This window comes from Rattus norvegicus, chromosome 18, assembly GCF_021556685.1.
Source record: "Rattus norvegicus strain SHRSP/BbbUtx chromosome 18, alternate assembly SHRSP_T2T, whole genome shotgun sequence".
NCBI lineage: Eukaryota > Metazoa > Chordata > Mammalia > Rodentia > Muridae > Rattus > Rattus norvegicus.
Genome location: NC_141551.1, coordinates 35,494,507 through 35,522,005, shown reverse-complemented (window position 1 = coordinate 35,522,005; position 27,499 = coordinate 35,494,507). Strand labels below are relative to the sequence as shown.

Genomic DNA, 27,499 nt, shown 5'->3' with positions numbered 1-27,499 from the left:
GTGGGTGTTCCAAGTTCTTTTGGAAATAAAGGACACCACTTGAGAGTGCTTTAAAATGACATCAATGTAAGGAAATGGAAGAAAAAGATGAAGGCAGAAATATATAAAGGTAGAATGGAACCTCAGCTGGTCCTGTGGGGGATTAAGAAAAGAGGAGAGCCTTGTAGTCAAAAGCTATCCCTTCATTCTCCAAGAAAGATCTGAGCACTGGACCATGAAACTCAACAGGTTGGAATTAGGGTTCATGTAGTCATTCCGGTGGACACAGTTGATAGGTAATTATATGAATCAGCCTGAAGCTCAGGTCAGATGGCTGTTCTGAATTTAATATTATATTAGCGATGAGTGTGGCCTTTTGGGGTTCATGTATCCTTTGATGATCTAAATAAAAAGCAGAGGCCTCTCTGTCCCCTAAATGGGGCTGAAATATATCCCCATGAAATTCTGGGTATTTGTTTTCTTCTATTTAAGATCACTCACTGAAACTATACCTTGAACAGCATCATGCAATGCTTTAATTATTTAAACTAGTTAGTTTCTGGAAGCATCCACAAGATGTCAGGACCTATCCTTTAATTGACCTACATTTTATAGCATGTATATATTGAACCATTTTACAGGAGAGAACATACCTGGGTTCCTACCTCTGTCACTACAAGGCGAGGGTAGAAATCACACAGTGATCGGTGTGATTGGCAAGTTAAAGCTCATGTCTGCACTCCATGGTGGGAACCATGTGTCCCCATCATGATGGCCCCAAAAAGGCAACAAATGACTTCCTGCCAGGAAGGGAGGCAAACAAAGAGGCTCTGTCCAGGAACTTTATTGAAACCATCCTGTGGTATCTTTCACTGATGTAGTGTGTTGCTGGGAAAGATGATTTTGGCACTAGACTGACAGATCCAGAGTCTGGACTGTCAGGCTGAACCACAGGCTGTTAGATTAAAAGTGGCCCAGCAGTCATACAGCTTACTACCTGCTTCTGGTGGTAGGGTATTGACTACCTTGGTCATTTTTTCAGTTTTGTTGGTGGTATAGTAAAAAAGAGGAAGACTCTGCATTATGCTAATTGACTGGTGATTTTCTTTCTTGCTTTTCTTTTAAAAAATAAGTTTTATATTTTATGTGAATACTCTTGGCTTTGTCCATCAGGCTTCTCTCTCTCTCTCTCTCTCTCTCTCTCTCTCTCTCTCTCTCTCTCTCTCTCTCTCTCTCCCCTCCCTCCCAGGGAGAGCATTTGTGGGCTTCATACATGTATGTGTGCAAATGCATGTGAATGCACATGTATACTTGGACCTGGAGGCTACAACATCAGATGTCTTTCTCCATTTCTCGACCCTTTATTTACGGAGGCAGGGTCTCTCACTAAACCCAGAAGCTATCAGTTCAGCTAGGGTGCCTGGCCTCTGAGCTGCAGGCATCTGTTTGTCTCCACCTCTCCAGCCCTGACATTACAGCTACGCATTGCTATACCAGTCTCTCTTATGAGTCACAGAACTCAGTTAACAAGTCATGGTAAAGGAGTCATCAGAGAGTTAGGAAGTTAAGCTGACTTTCTACGGCAAACAGCGTCTCTGTCTTTATCTGAGGAAGACCCTTGGCAACAAGCATTCTGTTTATCATGTTTCTTCTTGAAAACTTGCACAGTTAAAAAAGTGTTTACACAGTTTGGACGTACTTTAAAAAAACATTTTCAATGGTACAGAAAATTGTTGGAAATCAGAGATGTGTAAAGAGAAATTCAGCTTTTTAGTAGCAAAACAGTGAGCATAGATTCAACTTAAATTTTATCATAAATGTATAAATGCTTCTTGACTTCCCAAGCCTCTTTCTAAACCAACAGTGGCACCAGTTAAAATCCTCAATATGTCAGAATCATCATCCTACAGACTAGCATCTTTTATGCATCACTTTCCTTTATGCTAGAAGTACCTTGGCTGCTGGGTGAATAGTAGCGTCCCTCTAAAGTTTACCTGTGCAATCCCTGCACCCCATGTTGTAGTAGTCAAAGCTGGGGCCTTAGAGAAAATTACTAAACTATGAAGGTTCTACCATACGGCATGTGGTGAGTGCCCTGTCAAGAGGTCGAAGGGAGCTAGTGGCCCTGCTTATTCCACCCTAGAAGGATATAGGAAAAGGCTCTTACCAACACGGACTCGGAGATTACATTTATTTTACCCATCTGGCCTTTAAAACATGAGAAAATTCTGATATTTTGCAACATCAGCAATACCCACTCAGCTGTTCTACCCATTTTACTGATGAGACAAGTAGGCTTATCAAACTTTTCAGGGGCTGGAGAGATGGCTCAGTGGTTAAGAGCACTAACTCCTCTTCCAGAGGTCCTGAGTTCAATTCCCAGCAACCACATGGTGGCTCATAACCATCTGTAAGTGTATCCGATGCCCTCTTCTGGTGCATCTGAAGACAGCAACAGTGTACTCGTATAAATAAAACGTAAATAAATCTCTAAAAGAAAAAGACTTTCCAAGTTGTTGATTCCTGTGGCAAAATGTTGAGAACAATTTAGAAACGTGTCTTGGGGGTTTGTCTCTTGTGTCCATATCATTAAGAAAAAGGAAAGAGCAGATTTTAAAACTGCTGAAGTGCTCTGCTTAGGAGCCTGTGATTATCTGATATTGGGTATCCTGAATACAGACAAGTCTCTATGGGGATCAGAACATGGAGTTCTGACTCAATAATGAGTTAATCACTTATTAATAAAACATATATGCACAAGAGAAGCCTGATTTTCAGTCCATGCTCCCTAGAAATTTTCTCAGCATCACCTGACTCTGAAGCAATTGCTTCATCTCTTCTGCTTCTCTGAAGACAGGAACCAGAGGCTGACAGGGCTGTTAGCCCTTGAGCATTTACTGCAGCTGAGTACAGGAAATGAGAGAAAAAACACGGAGCCTAAGTTCCTTCCTGGAGACAGATAAGAAATCTCAAAAGGAGAATGGAGTTGCAGCCTTGTGCTTTGCCTGGCCTGCTACTCTGAGTTTCCAATCAGGAGTGACACTCATGGCCTTCATCTGGGAGTGCACTGTTGTGTGTGCTGAGGGTGGGGGGATCGGAATCTATTCGCTGGATTTCCATTCAGTCTCTTGAATTCATTCAGTGGAGCTCGTGGGCATCTTATGAAATAGACTGCTGAGAGACAGCATCGTTTAGAGGTTCAGTCTTGTGCGTGAGGACTCCCATGTGTAAAGAGTGTGGTGTCCTGGGGAGGAGGCAACAACATGCAGACAGCTTGCTTCTCCCCTCCGTTTAAAGGAGCATTGGCAATAGAACAATGCAGGGTCTACAAATGGTCTGATGCCAGAAATTCAAATGACTGCAAGCCAGGCAGGTGGTGTCAAGAATGGAAGCCAGAGCTTTGTAAAGGAACCCGGCATCAGAAACTCCAGTTAATTGAATACATGGTACACCAGATGGTGGGAGGGTTTGCACGGAGTGTATGGGTGCTAATTTACCAGTGAGATCAAAGTTGCCAGGTCCCTACATTTTGTTTTAGATCTCTAAGTACTCCAGGAGTGGTATAGCATACCCATTGTCCCAGTACTTGGGAGGCTGAAGCAGGAGAATTGTTAAGTTTGGGACTAGCCTGGACTGCATGGAGAGATCTTACTCCGAAGAAAACAAAAATTCAAAATATATAAGAACTATGAATCTGAATATAACATGTATAAATTTCAAAATACTGCTAAATAAAAAAAAAAGTGTCATTCCTTTTAAACATCTGATGTCAATCCGTGGTGGAGTTGGTTAGATTTTTTTTTCCAGGAGGCAGATTCTGAAGACTGTATTCAAGAAGCTGATTAGGGGTCTTCCTGGTGTCACCCTCTGTTGAAGGGCAGAGGAAGGAAGGGAAGAGCAACTGAGCAGAGGGACGCATTCAGCCTTAATGCATCTTAGTTAAAGCTTCCTCTGAGGAGACAGGCAGGCCTAAAACTGGAATAGAGTGAAAAGCTGCCCATGCTGTGCTTACATTAGTCAGTCGTTGGAATAGCCTGCCCTTGGTGGACAATTCATAAATGACTTACACAAGCCACTTTCCAGAAAGGGTTGACAACTGACGGTAGAAAGCTGCCTCTGGTAGGGTGTTTTCAGTCTGAAGGATCTGGAAGGCGCTTCATTGCCTATTATAAATAACAGGCAAGGCAAGTGCTTTGCCGTGTGAGTTGTTCCCCCAGCCTCCTATACTCACTTCTTTGTGTAAATTCTGAAAGAAACTACTTCAGGTTCTAAATGTCTCCTTTCTGGAGGGTCTCATGGCCTCCCCTCCACAGCTGCTCTTAGATGACAATGATGCCCAGTGTTGTCTTCTACCAACCATTTCAGATTCTCCTCTCTCTTAGCTGGTTCAAGTATCTCACCTGATGTCAGGAATCAGACAATTTGAGAAGTTAGAGTCCTGCTTGTCCACAGTGCCACCAAAGGTGGGCAACTTGTCATCACCCTGTCCCCAGGGTATAGCAGGAGTCAGAAGTCTCACCTCTTCCTGAAAGGGTCCTACTATGAAGTTGACTCTTTTTTTTTTTTTTTTGCTTATTAATGTTTTTGGCACAAAGTAAAGGTTTCAACTTATAGTTCAGTAGTACCCTTGCTATTCCACCTGGTGGAATTATCCTTTGGTAAAAAGACACTAATAACCTAGGCTTGCAAAAGTAGGGTGAATACATCTCCCGTTTGGGTTCTGGGAATGAAGGTAGATAAAGCCTTCTTTCCGTCTTGGTTTTTAAAACCATTTTTTGGACAACCTTATGGACCAATATTACTTAAGGACAATAATATCAAATGTGCATTGTTTCCAAGAAGTTAGAGCCCCATCTTTCCTATATATCATTTCAGAAAAATGTCATCCTGTGGTATTGTACACAACACATGACCATGTGGCCTTTCTCGCACGTCATTTGCTATTCTCCATGTGCTCTTTTATGATGTGATATTACATGAGATTTCATACCAGTACCTAAGTCATTCCTGAGATCATCATGTAGTGGCATCTGTGACACCCTAGGAACAGGAAAGCCAAGTCCATACTAAAAAAAAAAAGTTTATTTCCATAAAGATGAATCATTGTATCTTCAGTTGTGTTCAACTTGTAACCAAGCGGCTGTTCGTGTCTTTGCCAGTTAGTAGCAGGTCTGGGAACCAACCAGTATTGTTTCTGTTGCTGGCAAGGTGACCATTGATCGCAACAGAAACTGGCTTAGTATTGATGTGTGGGTGTTGGTTACATGCAGATTCTCTAGCCCTGCCATTGTGTCTACTCCACTGATGTTCCTATTCCAGCACAGATGTGACTGATGACAGTCCTGCTAATGTCAAGTGACAATCACTTTGTCTACCTTACTATTTAGTGCCTCTTTCTGAATGGATGTTCTCGGGAAGATAACAACATCCAACATATAGTAAATCTTCCCTCCTGGTACCTATCCAAATAGGCAGACCCATATGCTCATATCAAAGGCTATTCCTTACTCTTTTGATTTTTGTCTTTCTAGGTCCCAGTCAACACTGAATATATATATTCTCTTGAGGTACTTTTCCTAGATGATGAGCTCAAAGTCTGAAACTGTGGGAAGGTATCTCCTCATGTTTTCCTTTCAGGCAACCCCTAAATGGAGCCACCACATGCCCATTTTCATTTTTCTTTACATGCTAAGATGACCTATATATAAAACAAACCCATGTGTCTTCTTCCTCCACTTTCTCATGGTGAGAAACACCAGAGCCTGCAGACAGAAAGGTGCTTAAGAATGGCAGTGGATGGCATGAGAAAGTATGACCTGTTCATTGGGCTGACTTGTGCTTTTTAGCTCTCCTCATGCCCGAGTTGGATATTACCAGTGGATATCCTTCCACTGGTAATAAATTGCCCATGAGGTTAAATGGTTGTTTGATGTCTCTGCTCTGATGGAACCTAGCTGCATGGTCTGCTGTCTTTGCTAAAGCTTCTATCTCTACCTGTGTCTAATACCATTCAAGGATCTAAGTTTCAATTAAGGTATATTTCCCTTGTACCAGAGTCAGAAGAATATAAATTATCATTCTCCTACTAGAATGTATATAGCCTCCAAATGACATTTTCTACCATCCATCCTGATACTACAGGAGTCATTAGGTCTCACAGAGTAGCAGGCCATGTTCTCATTGCAGCTGTCATACTGAGAAGCCTGTTCTTATTCTACACACACCATTCAAAGGAGAAATGTTTTTGAATGAGTGGGTTTCAATAACTTTTAAGAATGAAATATGTGGTCTCTAAAACCTGTGGCGGTTTACCAGGATTAAAAAACAAAAACAAACAAACAAACAAACAAAAAGACAATGTTGCTCAGTGCAATCACTCATCCTCCACTCTGCAGGTACTGGGTGGAGAAGCTTTGGAAACAACCTCCATCTCAGGTTCATGTATCTTATCAAAGCCACCAATGTACTTGTAGTTTATTAGTCACTTAGATTTGTAGTATGCCACAAATAAATTGTACCATTTAGATGGTCAAGTTCTACAGCAGCCTGGATCTTTTATACTGGGTTGGAGAGATCTGGTGTCAGGACTATACATCTGAGTACAAGACTGTGTAAAGTGATTTTGGTTCCTCTTTCCAATAGAAGGCCACCATTTGCTAGAGCAATGACTACACACATGACAACCTGCTCTAGACTAACTCCATCGTACTGCGCAACAACTGTACCACTCCTTTCTCATCTGTTTTCAACTCTCCTGTTACCTCCATTACCACCTCTAGTAGACTGTCTAAGTGGATGGCAAAGAGAGTACATGCAACAAGACAATTTCAATAAACAATTTCCTCAAATTTACCTAGCTGCCTGTCTCCATGACTGTGTACTCCAGTGATTGTGGGCAAGCTATCTGCTTGCTAGCTTAAGACAAGCCTTCCAATTGAACACTAGGTGTCACCTGTGTTGTGCGTTCAAGCAAGTTTTGAAGATATTTTCTCATTTCTTTGGTGCCTCTTTATTGATTCTGCCGTTTGAAATATAAATGCATTCTTCTTTGCTGAATTATCGTCTGCTTTATGTCCTAGCTACTCCTCCATTTCCTTCTCTCTGCTTACCTTAAAATCCTTTGAAAGAGTTATCTCTGTTCAATATCTGCAAATTCTACCTTTATTTTCTCCTGAAAATACTCTAGGGAGGTTTTATCCAAAACATCAGGAAACCTGCTCTGGTGCATATAGGTATCCAGTAAATATGGCTTTAATAACTTTTTAATGCTGGGATTAGACCTAGAAATGTGCACATTTTAGGCTGGTTCCTTACTAGTAAATTAACCCAAGCAATCCTTCAATAACTTGATACATCTTTACCTATAAAACACAGGTGCACAGGTGCACAGGTGCATGAGCACGCGCGCGCGCGCGCGCACACACACACACACACACACACACACACACACACACACACACCTCGTGTGTGCATGCAAGCACATTCTGCCCCTCATACCACTGTAAGGTGACTAGTAAAGTGCTTATGTTGTAGTTGCTGTGGTCAAAGTAGGAAGGTCCTCTGGTCAAAAGTCAGTGTTTTCTCCTAGTGAGTTTATTTTCTATTTTCCATGATTTAGTTTTCCTTTAAAAGTGAGCACATCTGTTTTCCATGACACACAGAACATTACACCCTCACAGTAGGTTCACTCTCTCACACACTTATTGGCTCACCTCCTTAAGCACCTTGCTTTAATAGACACCTAAGAGTCTAATCTCAACTGTTCACCCACCTTCTCAGCCTTTCACTTGGACATTTAAGAGCAATGCTCACAGACATGTTTCTGACTTTTCTCTCTACTCTTATTCTTTCCACCAATCGACTTCCAATGCTAATTTCATTTGTTTGACTAGGACTGGACAAGAAGTTGGTGGGAGGCATTTTTATTCAAACCACTATGGAAACCACCAAGGTTCAAAAAGTAGAAGTGAACTGGTAAAGAACTCTACATTCAGGAAATCAGCACACTGGCCTTTGGCCCAATCTTCTTATGTTTCCAAGTGCAGGTCTTAAGCAGCACAACCTTCTGAATCCCTGTCCATGCTTTTTCCTTGGAATCCAATATCCAAACTTTTCAAGATTCCTAATTAAAGCAACGTTTAATTTTCTATTGCTGTGATAAAATGCAATGGCCAAAGCAATTTTCATAGGCAAAATATATTTGGGCCCACCTCCAGTGACAAACTTTGCCCAACAAAGCCATTCCTCCCAAGCCTCCCTATTATCACCAACTGGGTGATAATTTAAATGCAGGATTCAGTGAGAGACATCTCATTCAAACCACACCACCAAATCCTTGATCTTCTCTATATGCTTTGATGTAAAATTTTTTTCAAAGCTATGGCCTCTTAATCAGTGTTCAAGGACAAGATGTATTCTATTCAGTTATTCTTTGAACTTCATGTTGCCTTGGAATTTTGGGGTTCCACCATGTTTGTAAAATGATTCTCTACCATCTTGAATTGAGTCTCCAATCGGGAAACCCCATCAGTCACAGAGAATCAAAACTAATACTTTAAAACCTAGATTTCAATTATTGGAATATTATTTCACATGTATAGTCCTTCTTAAAGTACACATATTTTAAAATTTTTGTATTCACAATTTTTTGTTTTTAGAAATTTCAAATGATCAAGAACCTATTTGAGCCATTCAAGGAATAACATTGGCACATTTCCTGCTCTCAATGAGTCTGCATTCTCTTGAGGGGAAGAAAGCTATTTCTCAGCAATAGTGGCAAGTATAACATTATTATATCATATGCTAAACAGTACTAGGAGGGAGGATAAGCCAGAGACTGGGGCTAGCAATGACTGGTAGTATTCTTCTGAATGAAAGTGGGAAGCAAACTCTATAAATGGCAGTGCTGCCATTCACCTTTGTAACTGTATCATCTAGAAAAATGAGAGTCTATAGTAAGCACAAGGAAACATTGTGTGAGTTGGGAGGGTGTTAATAATGAGAGCTGCTAAGAGCTCTGCCTAGTGTTCTTCCTGTAAACTGAGAGCGCGGATGATGGCTTGACAATGAGAGAAGAATCGTACTGGGTGGATTCAAAGGCAAAAGCTGACCATATTTGCTGAAAGATTGATGTGAGGGCTGAGGCAGGCCTGATGGAGTGGAGCCAGGGATCAAGGATGAAGACAAACGTTCAGTCTGAGCAACGAGACTAGAGTAACCGTGGACTAAAGTTTTGGGGTGTGGCAGGTTTGGAGACCAAGATTCAGTTTCTTTGGGACTTACACCAAGTCTATATTTCTAGGTGTCCAAGTCTCTCTGTCTCACAGTTTCCTGAGATACTTAAAGCCAAATCCTGCTGTGTATCCAAGGAAAAGCGTTCTGAATCCTTCTGCGGAAAACATCACACTGATTCCACTGCTTTCTTGGCCAGACACAGAGGCAGCCTGAATTGATGGTTGTCTTGTTTTTCATATTCCTGGAATAGCCAAGGAAACCTTTTTTTTCTTCAAATTCATCCCGAAGGCTTTATTTTAAGAAAGAAGAAGATGATTGAAGGGGTAGCATAAGGGAAGAATTGTTTGTTGAATGGTTCTGATGACGGCAACAGCTTGAGCCAATTAGTTGGTTATCATACATAACTGTCCAGGCAGTCTAACCCCAGGAACACACCACAGTTCCTTCTGAGCTTGGCCTCATACATTTAACCTTGACCTCAACAGGTTCAGTCAACTCTTGTGATTTAAAACAGCACACATACATAAAACAGGATCACCAAGTGGTTAAAGGGGGGGGGGCAGGAACCTAGCAAAGAATGTTCTGGCTCTCAATAACAACATCCAAGGGGATAATTCAGATGCAAGAAAGTCAAAGAAACCCAGGAACAAAAGTGAACAATTTGAGAGAATGAAATGAGAAGGAGAATAGAGGAGAAGGAAAAGGAGACGGAGAAGAGGAAGAGGAAGAAGAGGGGAGAAGGGATAAGAGTAGTAGTAAAATTTAAGATTGTAAACATTCCCTATCTGCCTTTGTTTTTCCTAAGCAAACTTATCAAGACCTCTTCCAATAAGAGTTAACTTAGGGATGGTAAAATCCAGGAGGGACACAGACAGACAAACAGACACACACACACACACACACACACACACACACACACACAGAGAGAGAGAGAGAGAGAGAGATTTTAACATGTAGTTAATTCTCTCTTTGCTCTAAATATAACCCTTCTTATTTGCATGTCAGTCCCAGAATGCTTTGCAACCTCACAACTCCTGGCTAGTAGTTTTAGCATCTATGTAAGAGCAAACCAAAATGTTTTGGGTGTTTCTTTGACCTAGTCTTCTCTTTCCCTGTCTTTTTTTTCATTCATTCTTGTGTTTTGCAAAAGAATTCAAGGTGGTGACCTTTGCTTGACATTTCTCCTCCTGGCTTGAAATAAACTGGAAATTGTTGCAACTTTTCCTTTGAAAACTGCATTCAATCCAATTGCCATGACTAACCAGAAGCCTTTGGGTTAATTTACTAGACAGGGAATGTTTCAGGCAGTTAGTGGGCCCTTTGATTATGTGATCATGCTATTCATTTCTGGGTGGTGAAAACAGGTTACAGCATTTGGAACCCTCTCTCTGTATGTACCTTTTATAGTTGTTCTGTTGCAAGAAAATCTTCAATTTAATGACAAGATTTCAAGAAGTGTGGTTGGAGGGCCTGCCTATAGCAATGTCAATGTCAGATCCCTAACAGATTGAATCATACTTTATGACTTGCACAGAATTCCTGCTTAGTGGAACATTTGGATTGAGAATTGGAGAGTGAGGATGGTAATAGGAGACTTAAGATTTTCTATTTTTTTTTGCATAGCAATGAACTTTTTGGATACTATTTAAATCATTTTGGGTTACTTTTTTAGGAAAAAATGCCCCACCCCATTGTTGTTTAGACCCCCATGCCCACTGGCCTCTCCAGTTTCTCTTGGCCTTTTCAAGTAGCTAAAGGACATTATGGCTTCAAAAGCCACTTTCGCCCTAGTAAATTGTGTCTTTCAACAATAAACTCAGGATTTCTTCCTCACACCTGGCTGGTTGCTCAAAGACAACAACATTGGCAAAAGAGTCACAAATCCGTGACTGTAGAGCAGAATGTGCAGGGTTTCTACCTTCCCACTACTGGGTTTTTTTTCTGCCTCATACCTACAGAACAGCACAATGCCTTGACCTGCAAGAGTCAAAGAGAGAATAATTTTTAAAATACAGAGTATGAGCAAGAAGCCGTAACCCTCACACACATCCATTTCCAGAGTGAATTTACTTTGCATTGTTAAATGCATATGTTCATGGGCTAGATGCACCAGACACCGAGTCAGACTGCATAGAGTCTGATCAGGTCTCCACTCTCCAAGGGGCTGTGTCTACTGTTTACAAATAACCTAAGAACAGCAGAGGCGCCGCCCAGTCTTTGGTCCTAACAAAGGCGGCAGCGCCACACTCCGTCCCCTAGTGAAGGAGGACTGAGGACCCCCTAGAAGGGAGTCTGCTGCCATTTCCTTTTTAAGGGCATAGCTCGGAAGATGGGAGATCGGTGTAGGGGTTGGTGGGAAGCTTAGGTGTTCAGAGGGGCTTGGCCCCGGAGCCTAGGGAACCTCTAGCGGGGCTTTCGCCCAGGGCTGCAGCATCCTCGTCTGGAAAAGTCCCTCGCGCCCTCTGGCGGTCGAGGAGAGGGTTGACTCCGCGGAGCTAGCAAGAAGAGGGAGGGGTGGAGTGGAGTGGGGGTGGGGGTTAAAAAAAAAAGAAAAGAAAAAGTGGGTGAGGCAGATGCAAAGAAGAAAATCAATAGGGATAAGAGAGAAGAGGGAGGAGTCTCAGATCAGCCATTCCTGCCTTACGGGGTCCCAGCTGGCACCACAAAAGAAAAAGAAAAAAAAAAAAAGCAACAAAAAACAAAAAAGAAACCCGGAGCCCGGCGTGAACGCCAGTGGAGGAGGGTGCGAGTGGCGGGAGGCGGGTCGGGGCGAAGGGGGACCGGGGAGATTTACTATTGTCTCTGGCAGCCGCCGCGGGAGCTCGGGAGGGGGGCGGAGGCGAGAGGAGGCGGTAGCACCGGCCAGCGCACCATTCGCTCCACCTGATCTGGGGCGCTGTGCGCTGAGCCAAGCGCGCGAGCAGCAGCAGCAGCAGCGAGGCAGGCATCCCCTGCAGCCAGAGCCACCACCATGTCCTACCAGGGCAAGAAGAACATTCCTCGGATCACGGTGAGTCCGCCGGTGGCTCCTTGCCGGCCGCAGGAGGGGTGGCTTGGATGCCATTGGCGTGCCCCATCGGGTCCCCGGGGAAATAGGGACCCGGCGCGGTCCGGGTGCTGGAGTGCGGCGGTCAGTCCAGACGGCGCAGACGGCGCCACACTGATGCAGCGACCCTGGGGTTTGAGGAAATCAAAACAAAGAGGAAAACCTTAAACACTGAGGCAGAGAACTTCGGGTTGTTTGTCCAATTCCACCGCCTAGAGCGTATGGCTCACAGGGCTTCGCGGAACCCAGCCTCGCCAGGGGCGGGGGGGTTTCTCCTGAAGCTTGAGGTGTGCTTTTTGTTGGTGTATCTTTTAGGTCTGGTAGGGTATGAGAGATGACACCTTTCTCCACTGGTAGTAGGCAGCCCGACCGCGCCCCTCTTCTTGCTTGGGCCTTAAGGTTTTGATCCCAGCGCCTTCGAGAGGGCGCTATGGGTTCCCGGACTACTAGTCCTAGGGGGATACCCTCCTTCCCCACATATAGGTTTGGGTGTGTCAGATTGGAGATTCAATAGTTAACATGCAATGAAAATGATTAACTTTATTTCCACCTTAATTGTATACCTTTTTCCTGCCATTCCTATTCCTCCTCCCAGAGAAAACTGAGTTTGCAGACAACATTTTAGTTCGCAGTTGCACACAGACGCTGAGTGCATGTGGTGTCCAACTGCTATTGTGTGCTAGAGTGAACCGTCTCCGGCTGGTTGGTGTCATGCTCTAAGTGTGCAACTAGGGTGGAGACATGCCTTTATCAGCTTCGGAAACGATCCCTTCACCCAGCTAGGTGGTGTCCTGGACAAAATACCTCTCTCCCAGCCTGAGAGTCCTCCCTGTTGAGTTGATTTAATGCCCTGAATTGTGGGGACATATGGCAGTCTGGGATAGCATTAAAACAAAAAAGCAAGAGCCAGTGGCATTTGGTAGTTTAGCAGGAAGCAGTATGGTTGTATTAAGATGTGATGTGATGTGATGTGATGTGATGTGTGTGTGTGTGTGTGTGTGTGTGTGTGTGTGTCTGTGTTAGAGGAATGGGTGGCTACTCCATCTTTGCAAGGGGAACAAAGGAAGTGATAGGTGGCCACTGGGAGGCTCTGCAGCTGCCCCAGAGCTGACTTCTACCTGCCACCTACTTTCCTCTTAGGGGATCTGTCTTGATTTTGCCAGGAGCCCGAGTCTTGCACTTGCTCCTCTTACATTTGGAAAGCCCTGTGCAACTGCAGTGAAGAACCTTCTTCATACCCCTCCGGCACCGCATTGTTAAGTGACTTATTCCTATTGCAGCATTCCACCTTCAGCTGGCACCAGAGCCTTACTTCACTTTGTGACAATTGCACCCCGCCCTTACCAGCTGTCCACCTGATCCCAGGGAAGAAACCCTCCCCAGGGAGAATAGTTGAGCTGGCTAACAGATCCATTTGCCTAAGAGGCTTTGGGCTCAAGGATGTACTCCTGTGTCACTACCTGAGAACATTCACTCTCCATCCTTGAGAAACAATATGCAGCTTCTGCCAGTGTCTGTATTTGCCTGGTGCCAGTTGTCTTTGCAAAGAGATATAGAAGGTATCACCAGAAAGAATCTAATCAGGATCACAGTGTCCTTTTGATATTGGTTTCTTTAATGAAGTGGTTGGAACCACATCGCTCCTGCTACTGCAGCTGGAGGTCTGCTGCAGGCCACTTATTTACACTTAATGTACAATCATGACAAATCTCCTTTTGGGGACAGGCAGAGAACCTTCCCCCTGCTCCTCCCAATTTTTAAAGGCTTCAGTCATTCTTCTTACAGACCCAGCCTGTGACATGACATTGAGGACCACACCCATTCCTTCCCCCCACCCTCCAGGTATCATTTAAGCCACGTTTAAGGAATGATAAAGACATTTAGGCAGTATAGCCTGTCTTAAGATCCAAAGCCACTGTGGCTGTACCCTGCCCTGTTCTCAGGTCTGGGCTTGTAAGGGGTTCCCTTTTGTCTCTGCTTGGATGCTCTCCGGTAGGGTAGGGGTACTTCATTCATTTTCAGTGTGCCTCCCATCCTTTCTCTGTGCATGGGCGTGGTGCTACATGCAGCCTGTGCTGGAAGCTGGGAATACATCTCCAAGACCTGGAACCAGAACTGGGCAGTGGGTGTGAATTTCTTCAAGCCAGGCTGTCTGGCAGTCATTGTTAGAACCAGGCAGATGACAGGGAGGGCATGGCAGGGGGCGGGGCTGGTCTTTGGAGATAAGGAATCCATTTCTAGATGTTTCTCATGCTTTGTGTTTGCGTTTCTGCAAACAGGGATTCTTTCTTAGAATAAAACATCTCTGTGTGTTTGCATGGCTATAAAAGAGGATTATCTTCAAACAGGAAAAGTATTAAAACACCTTCTGAGACATAGGTAAGAATATAAAAATATGGGCACAGCTCTATGTAGATTGAAAATATAATCAAAGATATAAATCTAACATGTGTTCCCTATTCTTGATATGGGTTCTTTTTTTAAAAAAAATGCAAACCTTCTAAAATTCTAATTAAATATTCTAGTCCCTGTCTTCTCTTCCGTAAAGGCAGCCCCACCCAGTAGCTCAAGTGTCACTATAGGCTGTAGACTGAAGGAGGCAGTCTTCTCTGGGTCTGATCCACTTGCCTCTCCAGACACCACCTTTGCAACCATTTTTGGTTGGGAATAGGTCATTTGCCTCGCTTTTTTGTTTTTATTGCTTTTCTCCTTCCACCTGTTCTTGCTGTTCTTATGAGGTGAGAACACTCACAAGTGTGCATTTGTTTCCTGGTGGCAGGTGGATCTGCTGCCTCTGGTGGATCTGGGAAGGGGCTTTTCTTCTGAGTCGTTCAGGCTTGGATAGTATTGTGCCTTGTCAGGGCAGCAGGTGAGAGATCTTTCCCACCTTAATGCCAGTTTTCAATTCTCAGTGTCAGACACTAGACATTCTGGGTTGCTTAACAGATTAGGCACAACCTCCCAGCTCCACTGTCTCACAGTGTTGGGCACATAATGCCTAAGGAGTAGAAATTGGGTAATATTTTGTCCCAGGATTGTGTACACTGCATGCTTTTCCCATTTAAGCCTGGAGTCAATAGAGTCTGACAGTATACTTGTCCATAGTTTAGGGATTAAAAAAATCTTTTTTATCTATTATGTTCAAATAAATATCTAGCATGTTGAATGTTCTCCACCATATCAATTTTGGAGATACTTTTTATGTCAATGTAAGTCTTTTTCTACCTCTGATGTAACCTCCAACTTGAAACTGACTACTGTGTGATTGGGAGGACTCCTGAAGTGTGGGTACCAGTTTTCTTATCTGAGCATTGACAGAAAACCACTTCATAGTTTAGATCATGGAAACCTAGATAGACCAAGTCAGTTACTCAGAGTTACACAGTGAGAGCTGGAAATCACGCTGATGGCTTATCCAACTTCAAAGTCACTTTTATGCAGCTGCTTGCCTCCAAGAGGCACATAAAGAACCCCCGAATTCATCTTCTCTTCTCCTTCACCTCCTCCTCCTTTTCCCCCCATCTCCTTCCCCCTTCCTGCCCACCCCCCACCCCTGCACTCTGACTGACCACAGAGAGGTGGCTTTTTCTAATGACTAATGGCCTTCTGTAAATAGTGTCTTGTAGATAACTACATCTCTGTTTTCTAGAAGTTACATTGTCTGTGTGATCTTTGGACATTGCTGGACTACGAATCTAAGAAAACCAGCTGCCAGTTTTAATATAGAGCACGGAGCCTGAGCTCTGAGGTCTTGTTAGGAACTATTGTCAAGTTGTGGTTCTATGGTAATTCTTTTTTAAAAAGGGGTGTGGACCAGAGAACTGTAGGAGTGCCTGAGGTCTTTAGGCTGGGGGACTGACTAGACTTGACTTTGAGGAAGAAGCCAGTACATTTTGCCCCTCTCCAAATGCATGCATCTGTGTATTCCTTCTGTGTCAATAAGTATCACTTCATGGGAAGAAAATATTAGGAGGTAAAGAATTCAAGTTCAGAGACCAAAGGAAAGGAATCTGCCTATCCAAGTAAGGCACCATGGAAGGGAAATTCCAGAGTGAAGGACTTGAAAAATCTTAAACACTTAGGAATGGGAAGCATTTGAGCTATCCGAGTGTGGAAATGTTGATGCAGGTTCTGCCTGAGTTATCTGTTTTGATCCTTTATATTCTGAGCAGGTATGCTATTGTTCCTAGCCAGGTTATTCTTCCTGGAGTATAGGCAAAATGTCTCAGGTATAATAAAGGCTTTGAGTACAAGTTGCTATGACCAAATCAGCAAAATACTTTGGGGAATTCCAGAGAGATGTCTTAACAGAATTTGAGACTTACCTGGCTTCAACCACCAGCTTGAAACAAGCAAACAAATGCAAAAATAAGAACAAAAATCTTCCTTTTCATTCCACTGAGCTGTTGGAAGGTTCAATGAACGTTGACCCCTGAAAGTGGTCTGTGAACACCCAAATGTGTTCAAGATAGTAAATATTTGTTTATAAGATCTCAATTCCTTCTGAGTGTGTGAGTATTAATAAAGGAACATTTGGCCACTGTCTGGTAAAGTGATTTTCCTGGGAAATGTTTAAAATATGTTTTCAAACAGGAAAAAAAATAAAAATGATGTTATACAGGGTTAATGATTTTTCTTGCCTTAGTTATGTGACAGCACTCTGTATAATTGTGTTTCTGTCATTAATTTCTGACAACCAGACAAGAGACTACTAGATCCCAGAGACCTGCTAAATACATTTGCACTCTGTTTTTCATTCCTAATCAGAGGGTAGATACCCTTTCAGCAGGTTGTTCACAGCTCAACTTGTAGCAGTTTTTTTCATATCATTTCTTTCAAAGTTATAGAAATTAAAGTTGAAATAGAACAACCCCACCCCTTTGTATCCTATGCAACCCTTTGTTCTTTAGCTATTGGCCTGTTTTATACAACCATTTATATCTGCTTATTACAGTTAAAAGCTGCAAAATGTTAAACAAAAGTAGGGGTGTGTCCCTAGGGTACAAATGTGCCTGTAACCACCCCTACATCCAGTGAAGCCCCCATTTGGTCCATGCATAGCTTCACCTGTCCTCAATCTTCCCTTAGGCCAATGAGAAACAAGTGTAGTCAAAGACTTTGGGAAAGAGAGTCTTTTGTGAAGTCCCTGTCTAATGAAATCAAATTGACACATGTCTATGTCAACACATGAAATAGAATTAACCCCAAAATCAAATCTTTGGTGAAGTCTAATGAATCCTTCCTCCTTATTTTGAGACATAGCCTTTTCATGGAGTACATATATGACTTCTCTTGAGGAATGCATTCTTTGAACTAGCAAGATGAAGCTATGCGCAGGGGAGCTGTTAAAATTAGTTCATTGAGTAAGGGACTGAGCACAAGCTCCTAGAATTATCACATGCACCCCACTGAAAGCCGCACAGATTAGTTCATGTAGTTCTCTACAACTCTTGTGCATACAGTTACAGGTCACTATTGTTCATCCTATGGAAGGGATCACAAACATTACCTCATTTAACTGAAGTCACATGGGTAAAAAGAAAGGTTCTGGGATTGTTCCACCAAGAGGCAAGTTACATAGGCAAGAAAGCAGTAGATTCATGGACACACATGACCTGTCCCTTCCTCCTCCCCTCTAATCCTATACATCTGGTAGCTCACACATCAAATGTTTGCTGTGGGGGTGAACGGGAGTTGCAGATGAGCTGGCCAAGTGCAGAAGAATATAACTTCTGGAAGAACAGCTGAGTGCATGCCCTTCTAACATGGTTCCTTCAGCTGTCTGAGTTTCCTTCTGACTTTTACTCAGGAGCATGGACCATTACTGGATGGAAAAGCAGACGTTGGGTGTTTTTTTTCCTGCCTTGCTTAGCTGAGGGTCTTCTCACTTTCTCTCCCTGTCCTTTTCCCAGATAGAAGAAACCAAGCTCCAATTCCTGTTCAGGCAAACAGACACACCCAGCACTCTAAGCTCCATAATAGAATGGCCCAGAAACCTACTGGGGATGTCTGGAATTCTAAGACACATTTCTCTTGTCTCACTTTTGTGTGCCTGTGTTTATGCCATAGAAATACTGGATAATAAGAAGGATAAGTGAGACTTTTACCACATGATGATAATATATCTTGTACCTCCTATAAAAGTACTTCAAATCTACACTGAGCTTCTATAGCCACAGCCCAGATTTTATTTGAAGAGAGGCACCCCTTAGAGAGTGAAGAACCTCAGCTGTGACCACAGTACAAGAGGTCCCTGGAAGGCAGGATCCTTGGGTCTGCCCTTGCCTCTCATTTAACTGAGACTTTAGACAACCTTAGAATCTGCACTGACAAACAGATCTTGCCTCTCTCTGATCCTCGAGGTCCCTGCTAAAGAAAATGACCCCAGGAGCAAGCCTCTTCCTCTTCTGTTCCACATTCACATAGAAGAGTTGCAGTTCTTCCCTCCCACGAGGAAAGTGTGAGTGGGGCGGGGGTGGGGGGAATGCATGAGAGTTAGCATTGGCTTACCAGGACCAGCCAACATCTGTGTTGGATATAACGGACTCTGGTTGCTTTTTGCCCTTAACATCTTTGCGTTTTTCTCATTTAGGGAGTAGACTTGGCTAATAGACTATAGAAGAGGGCAGTGGAGTAATAATGAGGGATGGGCCCTTTTCTTTAAGCCGAGCTTTAGATCAGTGAAAACGAACATTATTAAAGTGATGCCATGATTCATTTGCTGTCACTGCTGTGTCTCCTTCAATGAAGGCTGCCATTGATAAAGGCACAAAGGCAGCAATTGCCCCCAAATCTAGACTAGGCAAACAAACAAGCAAACAGAAAACAGCTCTGGGACTGTGCTCGCATGAGCCTTTTTGGCTGCCCGTACTGATATTTTAAATATGCTGGCTGCTGTCCAGTGGAAATGACTCTCTTCTCAAAGGCCCAGTAATACTATGGGCTCTGTGTGAGGTTATCAGGGAGCCTCCTGTGCCTAAATCTTTGATCAGCACATATTAGGTCCTCTGTTTAAGGAGAAGAAAAAATCCACAAGCAATGTTGAATGAATAGAAACATCTGGTATTGACCTGCAGCATTAACTTTAATGGAGAAGAGGACTGAAAGAGCTTGCTTCTGCTCCTGAACACCAGCCTCTCTTTCACCGACGACTTTTGAGAATATTCATTCTTAAGACCTCAAGATAAGATCCAACTGTAAGAAATGGGTATCAAGTCACTGAGCCAAGAGGAATGGGACATATTAGCAGAACAAACAGATGACTGTGGGATAGAGCCTGCTCTGGGCAAATGGGCCAGAAAACCCTCCAGTGTTTACACTTCTCTCTTCCCTGTCCGTGACCCCCAAAACCTGTGCAGCCTTTCTGAGCATGTTTTAGGCATCAACTTGAATACTTCTGGTTGTAAACAGAGACATCATTCTCTTACTATAAATGACTTAAAGAATTCATTCAGATCGTTAACTTTCAAATAAAGGAAATTGTCACCATGACTCCTTGAACCTGAATACAATATAAATCTTAATTTATATCGTCTCTCTCTGCCTTTGTACATAAATCACAAAGTCATTAGACTTATTAGCAGCAATTAGGCCCATCGGCACATGCATGGCTAATTTTGTCTTTTAGAAATACTGGCTAGGAAGCAGCTCACTGTTTTTTTCTTTTTCCTCTATTAGAGTTGGACACTCAGATAGAAAGTTTTTATTCTTGCTCATGTATTTTCCAAGATTTTCAGAGTCTCGCCCTATGACAGTTGTCATCTTTCTTTGAACTTTGCAGTTATTCTTGGCATTAGACTATTTAGTAAAGTTCATACATTAGTTGGCTTGGTTCACCACTGTAACCAAATGCCTGAGAAGAAGCAACTTGTCGGAAAAGGAAGGCTTTGTTTTGGTTCAGAGTTGGGTTCATAGTCTATGTTTTCAGGGGAGGGATGGCAGAAGACAGGTCCAGGGCAGTTAAGAGCCTGAAGCTAGAATGTTACACCTTCTCGCATCCTGGCAGGACAGAAAGTAGAGAGGGAGAGATGCTAGCTGGGATTAGGATTTTTCATTTCCCCTGTTTTATTCATTCTGAATCCTAGCCCATAGGACAGTGCAGCACACATCCAGCCTGGGCCTTCCCACCCCAGTTACACCTCTCTGAAGACACAACTGAGAAGTGCCTTTAGATAATTTTAAACCCAGAGAAGTTATTAATTTAAATTAACCATTGCACTTCCTGACCAAGCTAACTCAGTCAGTCAGCAGGGTCTCAAGCAAGGGAGTGAGGACTGAAAAAGAAAAACAGACAAAATTATAACATGACTTCAGCCAGTACTGATGCTGAAGCTGCTTTATTTCTCTGCGGTCTGCTTTTATATCCTTCTAGGTACATCCCCAGAACATGGTCAGTTCTTAGATCAAACACAAGTAACCAAACGAAGTAGTAAACAAGAAGATCACATAAGATTGTAATTAAGTAGGAAGCAAAGAGATCACAAAAGGTAGTAATTCAGCAAATTAGTAAACAGAGCCTAGTGGTCACTGTTTCTGACACTCTTATCTGAGGCTACTTCCTTGTCCGAGCTCAGTGACAAATGCCAGATTCCTAGAAGCAGCTCCAAATGCTCTCAGCAACGTCCTTGCTTGGTTTTCAGGGTACAGTCAGTGAAAGCACATTTTAGGGCACTCAAGTCAGCATGGACAGTGCAGTAACAATAAGTCTCTGTTTTTACTGTGACAAAATGTCTTTAAAAGGAAACTTAAAAAGCGAAGTGTTTATTTTGGCTCACAGTTTGAAGGGGTCCAGTCTGTGAGGAAGGGATAGCATTGCAGCAGGTGCCTCCCTGATGATGAGAGAGATTCCTCACCTTCTCACATCCTAGTGAAGAGGAAGCTGAGGATGGGAGGAGACAGGACCACTTTTAATCCCCAAGGCCATCCAGTGACCTCACACATGCGCCTATGAGGGACATTTCAAAGCAGAATATTTTTGGTGTGATAGTAGTCATTGGATCACTCTTTTCTGCAGTAGAGAAGGAAAAGCATGGGAGGTCACAGTATCCGTGGGCCTGGAACATGGAAAACATTTGCATTAAGTGCTACATGGATTGTGATGGTGACTGCATAATGTAACCAGATGCAACAGAAACATTTTGATATTTTTCTGTTGTTGAATTACTAATATTTATTACCCATTAACTATGTTAAGATTGTCACGGGAACATCTAATGTAGATAATATATAAAAAGCATTAGTTTTCCAAGATTTGGTATTTACTGTGCCTTATGTTATTTCATTTAGTATCTCACTCAATCCTGAAAAGAGATTGATTTGATGGAGTTCCAGCAGAGTTCTTTCTATTTTATTGTTGAAAAAATATGTAAAAATTAACCATTTAGTGCACATAACCCTCAAGGGACAAAGGTCAAAGCTGACTAAGAACCCACATTCTTAACTCTATTATATGGTGCCACCTTACTTGCATACCACAGTTAGGAAAAATCTCACATTTCTGGAGACATAAAATTTTGCCTCTTTATCAAGTCCTCACTATATCCTTTCTTGTTTTCCATGAAGCATAAGTTGTACAAGAAATAGGAAGAGCAGCTAATTAGCAACCCTCCCAAGCATGGGGGTTGGACTAGTAGTCACTGCTTTGTAACTGGAAGCCTTTTGCCCTTCATACTCAGAGCACCAGTCCCAACCTGTCTTACATGCACAACTTGGCAGGGAGGTGGACCTCAGTCTCATCCCCAAGGCTACTTTGCAAGGAAGAAGAGAAAATGTCAGCGAGAGGTATGGGGACTTCACTTTCTCACTGAGGTCCTCTGCTACACATCATTGTAGCCAGAATTCCAGAGGTGTTTAGTTTTTGTAGCTCTGAAAACTCCATGTAGTCAAAATATCCCTAGAGTTATAATTGAAAGCTCAGCGTTTCTTTACAGGTGAAAAAACAAAGACTCAACTGAATAAGGGTTTTTCCCATTGTAGGTTATTAAGCATAATCTTAAATTTTTTCCATAAAAAAGTAGTTGAAGAAGAATTTATGAAAAGGTATAAATAAAATAAGGACAATAAGCATAAATGCCAATGAAATTAGCAAGAAACAGCAACTAGGAACCTTATTAGCATGTCCCATAAGGATTTTATGTCATTTATTAAATCAGCACCACATGTGGATTCATGTACTTAAATGTTCCCCTTTGTCTTTCTACAATATATTAGTACAATTTTTCTTATTTTAAATACTTTTCCATAAAATTGCTCTTAACCTGCTTAATATATTATCCCATTGCTTGAGAAATCCAGTTAAATTAATCCATATTTTTTTTAAATTTTGAATTGTCTCTAAGATCTTTTTAGTAACAAAAATGAAATGGCACTAATTTAAAGATCTAGGTTTATATTTGATATCAAATGAAAAACTACCATGTGGGGAAAGAATAATCGTCTAGTCACTCAGCTCACAGATCTCAGTAAACGAGACCAGAATCCCAGTCTTGCCTAGAATCTCACCATTGTGCCTTTTTTTTTTTCATGGAAAAAAAAGTTCTTGTCTTAGTTTTCTTCACTCCCTCACTCCTTCATTGAGCAAGTTTGCTTCCTTGGCTTGCCTTTCTGCTTTCTTAAAGTGCTGATATCTGTGGGAGTGCACGTACACAGTGTCCAGAAAATGGAGGTTACACAGCTGGGGAGAGAATTCAACTGGCTTTGCCTTGCCCCTCTCCTCACAGGCTTGACCTGGCAGCCTGGAAGCTGGTTTTCCTTTTCCAACTTCTCAAGGTTTGTGTTTCTTTCCGGTATTCTTTCCAGGAAATCTACATTTGGAATTGTCCCTTTTTTTCCCCTAAGAGCTGATCTGTGCCCCAGATCAATCCTGAGGAGATCATTTTGTGTTAGGGATATTGATAATTCACAAGTGGGTTTCTGCTTTATCCAATAAGCCAGGTTTAAATTGTGGCCTGATAGAGAGGGGAAACTTCCAGCCACTTTAAAGCAATTGGATATAATGTTCTGCTTTTAGAGATTTCGTTCTGACTTATTCCCAATGAAGATACATTTTGTGTTACAGTTCTTCCCTGATCCTATCACAGACCCTTTTTGCTACAAGAATTCACAGGAAAATGTGCTTTGCTTGGGTAAGGGCAGGAAGACAAATGTCCTGTTTTTCCAGCCCCTTTGTTTATATGCTTAAAACACTTTGGGTAAGAGGTAGTGTCATTTGCCAAAGGTCATGTAAGTTTTTTTTTTCTCTTTTCCTTTAAGTGGCATTTCCCCTTGCTGGATTTGGGGACTTTACTCACATGTTTTTAGGTAAGGGAGAGGAGAACGTTAGGAACTAAACCATTCCTAACCCACATAGATCCATACATTGGCTTCCTAAAATGTGTCTGTTTGGAGACAGGATCGATTGTTAAAATGAAAATGAAGTCAAAAGAGTCAGTAAGAGCCAGTCCCCATCCAATGGGAATAAAATAATTTAAACATACAAACAACCACTCCCACACATACACCTCCACATATATAGGCAGAGAGAGAAACATTCAAAGACCCTCAGAAGAAGAGAGAAGGGAGTGTAGGAACTCAGGAGGGAGGTCTCAGCGGCCACACCTGCTAGCCCGTAGCCTCAGACCTGCAGACCCTTATAGGCCCTCACAGGGTGAAGGTTAAAGTCAGAGAATGAGAACATTTGAACACTTATCTGGTGACAGGAATCATTATTTATAAGAAATTATATTCAGAGATGGAATCATAGTCAAACCTTGTAACACATCTGGTTATAGTTACTATCAGCCTTTCCTCATAGACCAGGGATCGAAGGTCTGTGGTTGTTGATTGAGGGAGACCCAAACTTACCTTCCTGTCTGACCTTAAGTCTTCACTTACTATACTCCGCTGCTTTCCAGTGAAGACACCGAGCAGGATGTGAAGAGCCCCTACTTACCAGGAGCTTTAATGTTGGGAGGAAGAACCAAACAACCCCAGAGCCTCAGTGAGTTGAAGCCAACCCTCAGATTAGACAAGTTTGCCTTTTAAGTTTAGAGTAAAAGGTGAGGTAGGGAATATAAGCAGACAATGTAGTTGGATTTCTCTAGAGCTATACTTCCAAAAAATGAGGGGATCTATATCTACACGTAATAAAGAATTAGTGCGCATAGTGACAGATCCCTGACCCTTAAGAAATCTGAGCCTCCAAAAGAGAATTAATTACCTCCGCTAAAGCAGCAAGTCAAATCCATACAGACATATCATGAGGAGAATCTACTTTTCCATAACATGGTTTAGAATTATTTCGATTAATCTGAAGATTTATTTTACGTGTATTGAAGTAATAAAATGATGAACATGCAATTATTGAAAAGGAAGAAGAAAGTGAAAGCAGACAGGCAGTGCTCCCTCGTCTGTGGCTGTGGAGTCTGCAGATGGATGCTTGTTTACATGTGCTAAATTTGCTTGATCTGCCTGTTGGCTTGACCTCGGCAAGCTTCAGCTTTGCGACAAGATCTTTAAACCAGATGTTGGCTCCAGCATAGCCCAAGCCCCTTATCTTACTGAAAAGAATCCCCTCAGTGCTCCATTGTGCTCATTCCCAAATTTATCCTTCATGGCTAATCATGACACCCCTTTAGCATATAGATCTGGCCAGGTAACTGTCTTGGTGAAATGTCTTCTGTAGTGCCACCAATAAAATGCAGGCCCTGACTCCCAAGGCTACCACCTGCCACCACTGACTTCTGGTGGCATGTCCTCCCCTCCTGCTTGTCCTTGATCATGTGCCTGCCTCTAGCTTATGGTGTCTGTATTTCCTCTTGTCTCAAAGTGACTGTAGGAATTTTTCTAAGACCTCACTGTTCTTCAGATCTTTCTTTACTGGCAACTTCATATATGTTCCTTCTTGGAAAATATTCAAAAGCAGTTCTACACTCTCACCTCCTCTGTCTCCTGTTTTCTAAATGTCCCTGGCCTCTGCTGAGATTATAACCTCTGTCTAGACCCTTGTTTGTTCTTTCCCTTTTCAATCATCATAGTGGCAGATTGTTCTTTGTTTACTATCATATCACTAGATACATTTGCAAACATCAAACAGAGGAACAGGTATATACATGAATAAAACATCACACTGCACCTTGGCTTTAAACTAATGGGCTCTCTCAGGTTAATTGGTTCAGGGGCATCAAGGGGGAAAAATGATATATGAAAGCAGACTGTGGGATCATTTAAAGAAGGGAAACAGCTGGAGGCGGTTAAAGAGGTGGGGGAGAACAGGGTGGGAGTTGGGGGTGGGAGGGGGACAAATTAGTACAAAGCATACTGAAGCATCTGTATGAGAATGCCGTAAAGAAACACATTGGTAATATAAGAAAAAAGTTAACTGTAATCAGAAAAAGCCACTAGATTATCTTTTCAGTGATAAAGGGACCATATCTACTGTATATTACATGCTATCTAAGCAAGGCCTCTTGGTACCCTCAGGAGTAAGATTGGGAAAGAAAGAGGAGGACTTGAAATGGCATGGAGCAGGGGAGTGCTGACACACATGTGTGAGAGATTGTACTTGGCTATTTTTAATACACCTCACAGTGTGCATCTTTTGTCTTTTGCTGGGTAGATGGTCGGCAACTATAAACTTGAATCTGAAATACTTCCGGCCAGATGTGCATCATAAGGGTTTACTGCAGAACAATTCCAAAAGGTTGTTCTCTCACATGGTAGGAAAATAGAATGTTAAGTGATGACCTAGGAGAAGGGAGCATGGCTTCATGACTTTGTGATGAAGTCAGCTTGTCTTAAAATATGGGGACATACTCTGTAATGTTAGTATGACCTTGGCCAATAGAAAGCAATCTTGAATGCCCTGTGTTTTTGCCACTTGTTCCTCGAGCCTGAGGATTTGTTGAGGATGGAGGAAGCTTTGTAGCAAGTTGGGATTTTTTTGAGTGGGGCCTCATTTGTATGTTTCCAGAATTCATTTCAGTTCAGGTCTTCCTTGTTCTCAAAGCATTTGTAATTTTCCCTATAAATATAATTTGGTGGGGAAGTCTGGGACCAGTGAGTCAAAGTAGCTGTTGCTTTAATAGGCCCCTTTCTAATGAAAGCAAGGCTGTGGGTATATATAAGTTTTTCAGCTAGATAGAAGATGGTGACCAAGAGAATTACTCATGACCATAATATCCTTTGTGTGTCAAGAAATGACCACAGAAAATATGGCCTGACTTCCCGCCTTAAGTTTCTTTATAAGAATTGTGCTATGTACTCTTTGGTTGGTGGTTCAGTCTGTGTGAACCCCCATAGGCCCAGGTTGGTTGACTCTTGCTCTTCTATGGTATTCTTGACCCCTTCAGCTCTCCTCATTCTTCCCCAAGACTCCCCAAGCTACTCCTAATGTTTGTGGCTCTCTACATCTGTTTCTATCAGTGGTTGGGTGGAGTCTCTCAGAGGAGAGTTATGCTTGATTCCTGTCTGCAAGCATAGTGAGTATCATTAACAGTGTCAGGGGTTGGCCGTCTCCCATAGGATGGGTTTCAAGTTGGGCAGTCATTGGTTGGCCATTCCCACAATCTCTGCTCCATCTTTATCCCTGCACATCTTGTGGACAGGACAAATTCTGGGTTTCTCTTGGCTTTTCTCAGATTAGACTGCCTGTCCAGAAAAAAAAGCAAATATCTGCTTTTATATTTCTTACCACAATAAGTTATTTTACCAATAAAAGTGGACAAATACACACACACACACACACACACACACACACACAAAGAATTGTTCTGTGCTCTTTATCAAAAACTAGTTAAGGCTTATTTCTTCACTGAGCTGACCCAAACTTTAAAAACAAAGTGAAAAGTCAAATTGTTTTTTGAGAACAGAGGAAATGGAGACACATAGACAAGAAGATGGATGACTTCATCCTGAGATGTGGGTTCTCACTTCTAAAGGAACCAACACTTGATGGATATCTTCTATAACCAGAATTTAGAATCATGGCAGTCTTTTGAGGGCAACAATCATGTTCTTGAAGGTCTTTCTTCCTTCCTCTGTCAGGCTACCCTGGCACAGACCCATGGTTAGGTTCTTAGACTGCAAAGAGGATGAAGAGCCCTTCTGTGTTTCCCTATTCAGAAGAATCAAGTCTGGAATTCCAAGTTACAGCAAGCTTGAACCCATCTCTGGTCTTTGAAATTGTGGCTTTCTCCAAGACCCTTTCTTCCTGGCCCTCTCCCTGGTAGGAGCTGGGGCACTGCAAGCTGTGCCTTCTATCAA

The 27,499-nt window shown here is 42.5% G+C and overlaps 2 protein-coding genes and 1 long non-coding RNA gene across 5 annotated transcripts in view; 2 read left to right on the top strand and 1 right to left on the bottom strand.

Moving 5' to 3' along the window:
• Dpysl3 (dihydropyrimidinase-like 3) overlaps positions 1-27,499 on the top strand; it is a 105,790-nt gene that overhangs the window by 30,556 nt on the left and 47,735 nt on the right. The window contains 1 exon segment of one of the 2 annotated variants that reach the window (NM_012934.3): positions 12,086-12,223. Within the exon segment in view, the coding sequence (NP_037066.1) occupies positions 12,185-12,223 (39 nt within the window). The 5' untranslated portion in view covers positions 12,086-12,184. 2 annotated transcript variants of the gene reach the window in all.
• Positions 22-10,431, top strand: LOC147999764 (uncharacterized). The gene is made up of 3 exons (XR_015642526.1): positions 22-275; positions 8,637-8,754; positions 9,281-10,431. It is a non-coding gene; the product is annotated as an uncharacterized LOC147999764 (long non-coding RNA).
• Stk32a (serine/threonine kinase 32A) overlaps positions 9,480-27,499 on the bottom strand; it is a 181,149-nt gene continuing 163,129 nt past the window's right edge. Inside the window, exon 13 of one of the 2 annotated variants that reach the window (XM_087593221.1) lies at positions 9,480-12,387. In XM_087593221.1, coding sequence (XP_087449347.1) covers positions 12,345-12,387 — 43 coding nt within the window. In that variant the 3' untranslated portion in view covers positions 9,480-12,344. The remainder of the gene's footprint in view (positions 12,388-27,499) is intronic. The other variant, XM_087593224.1, reaches the window with a different exon arrangement.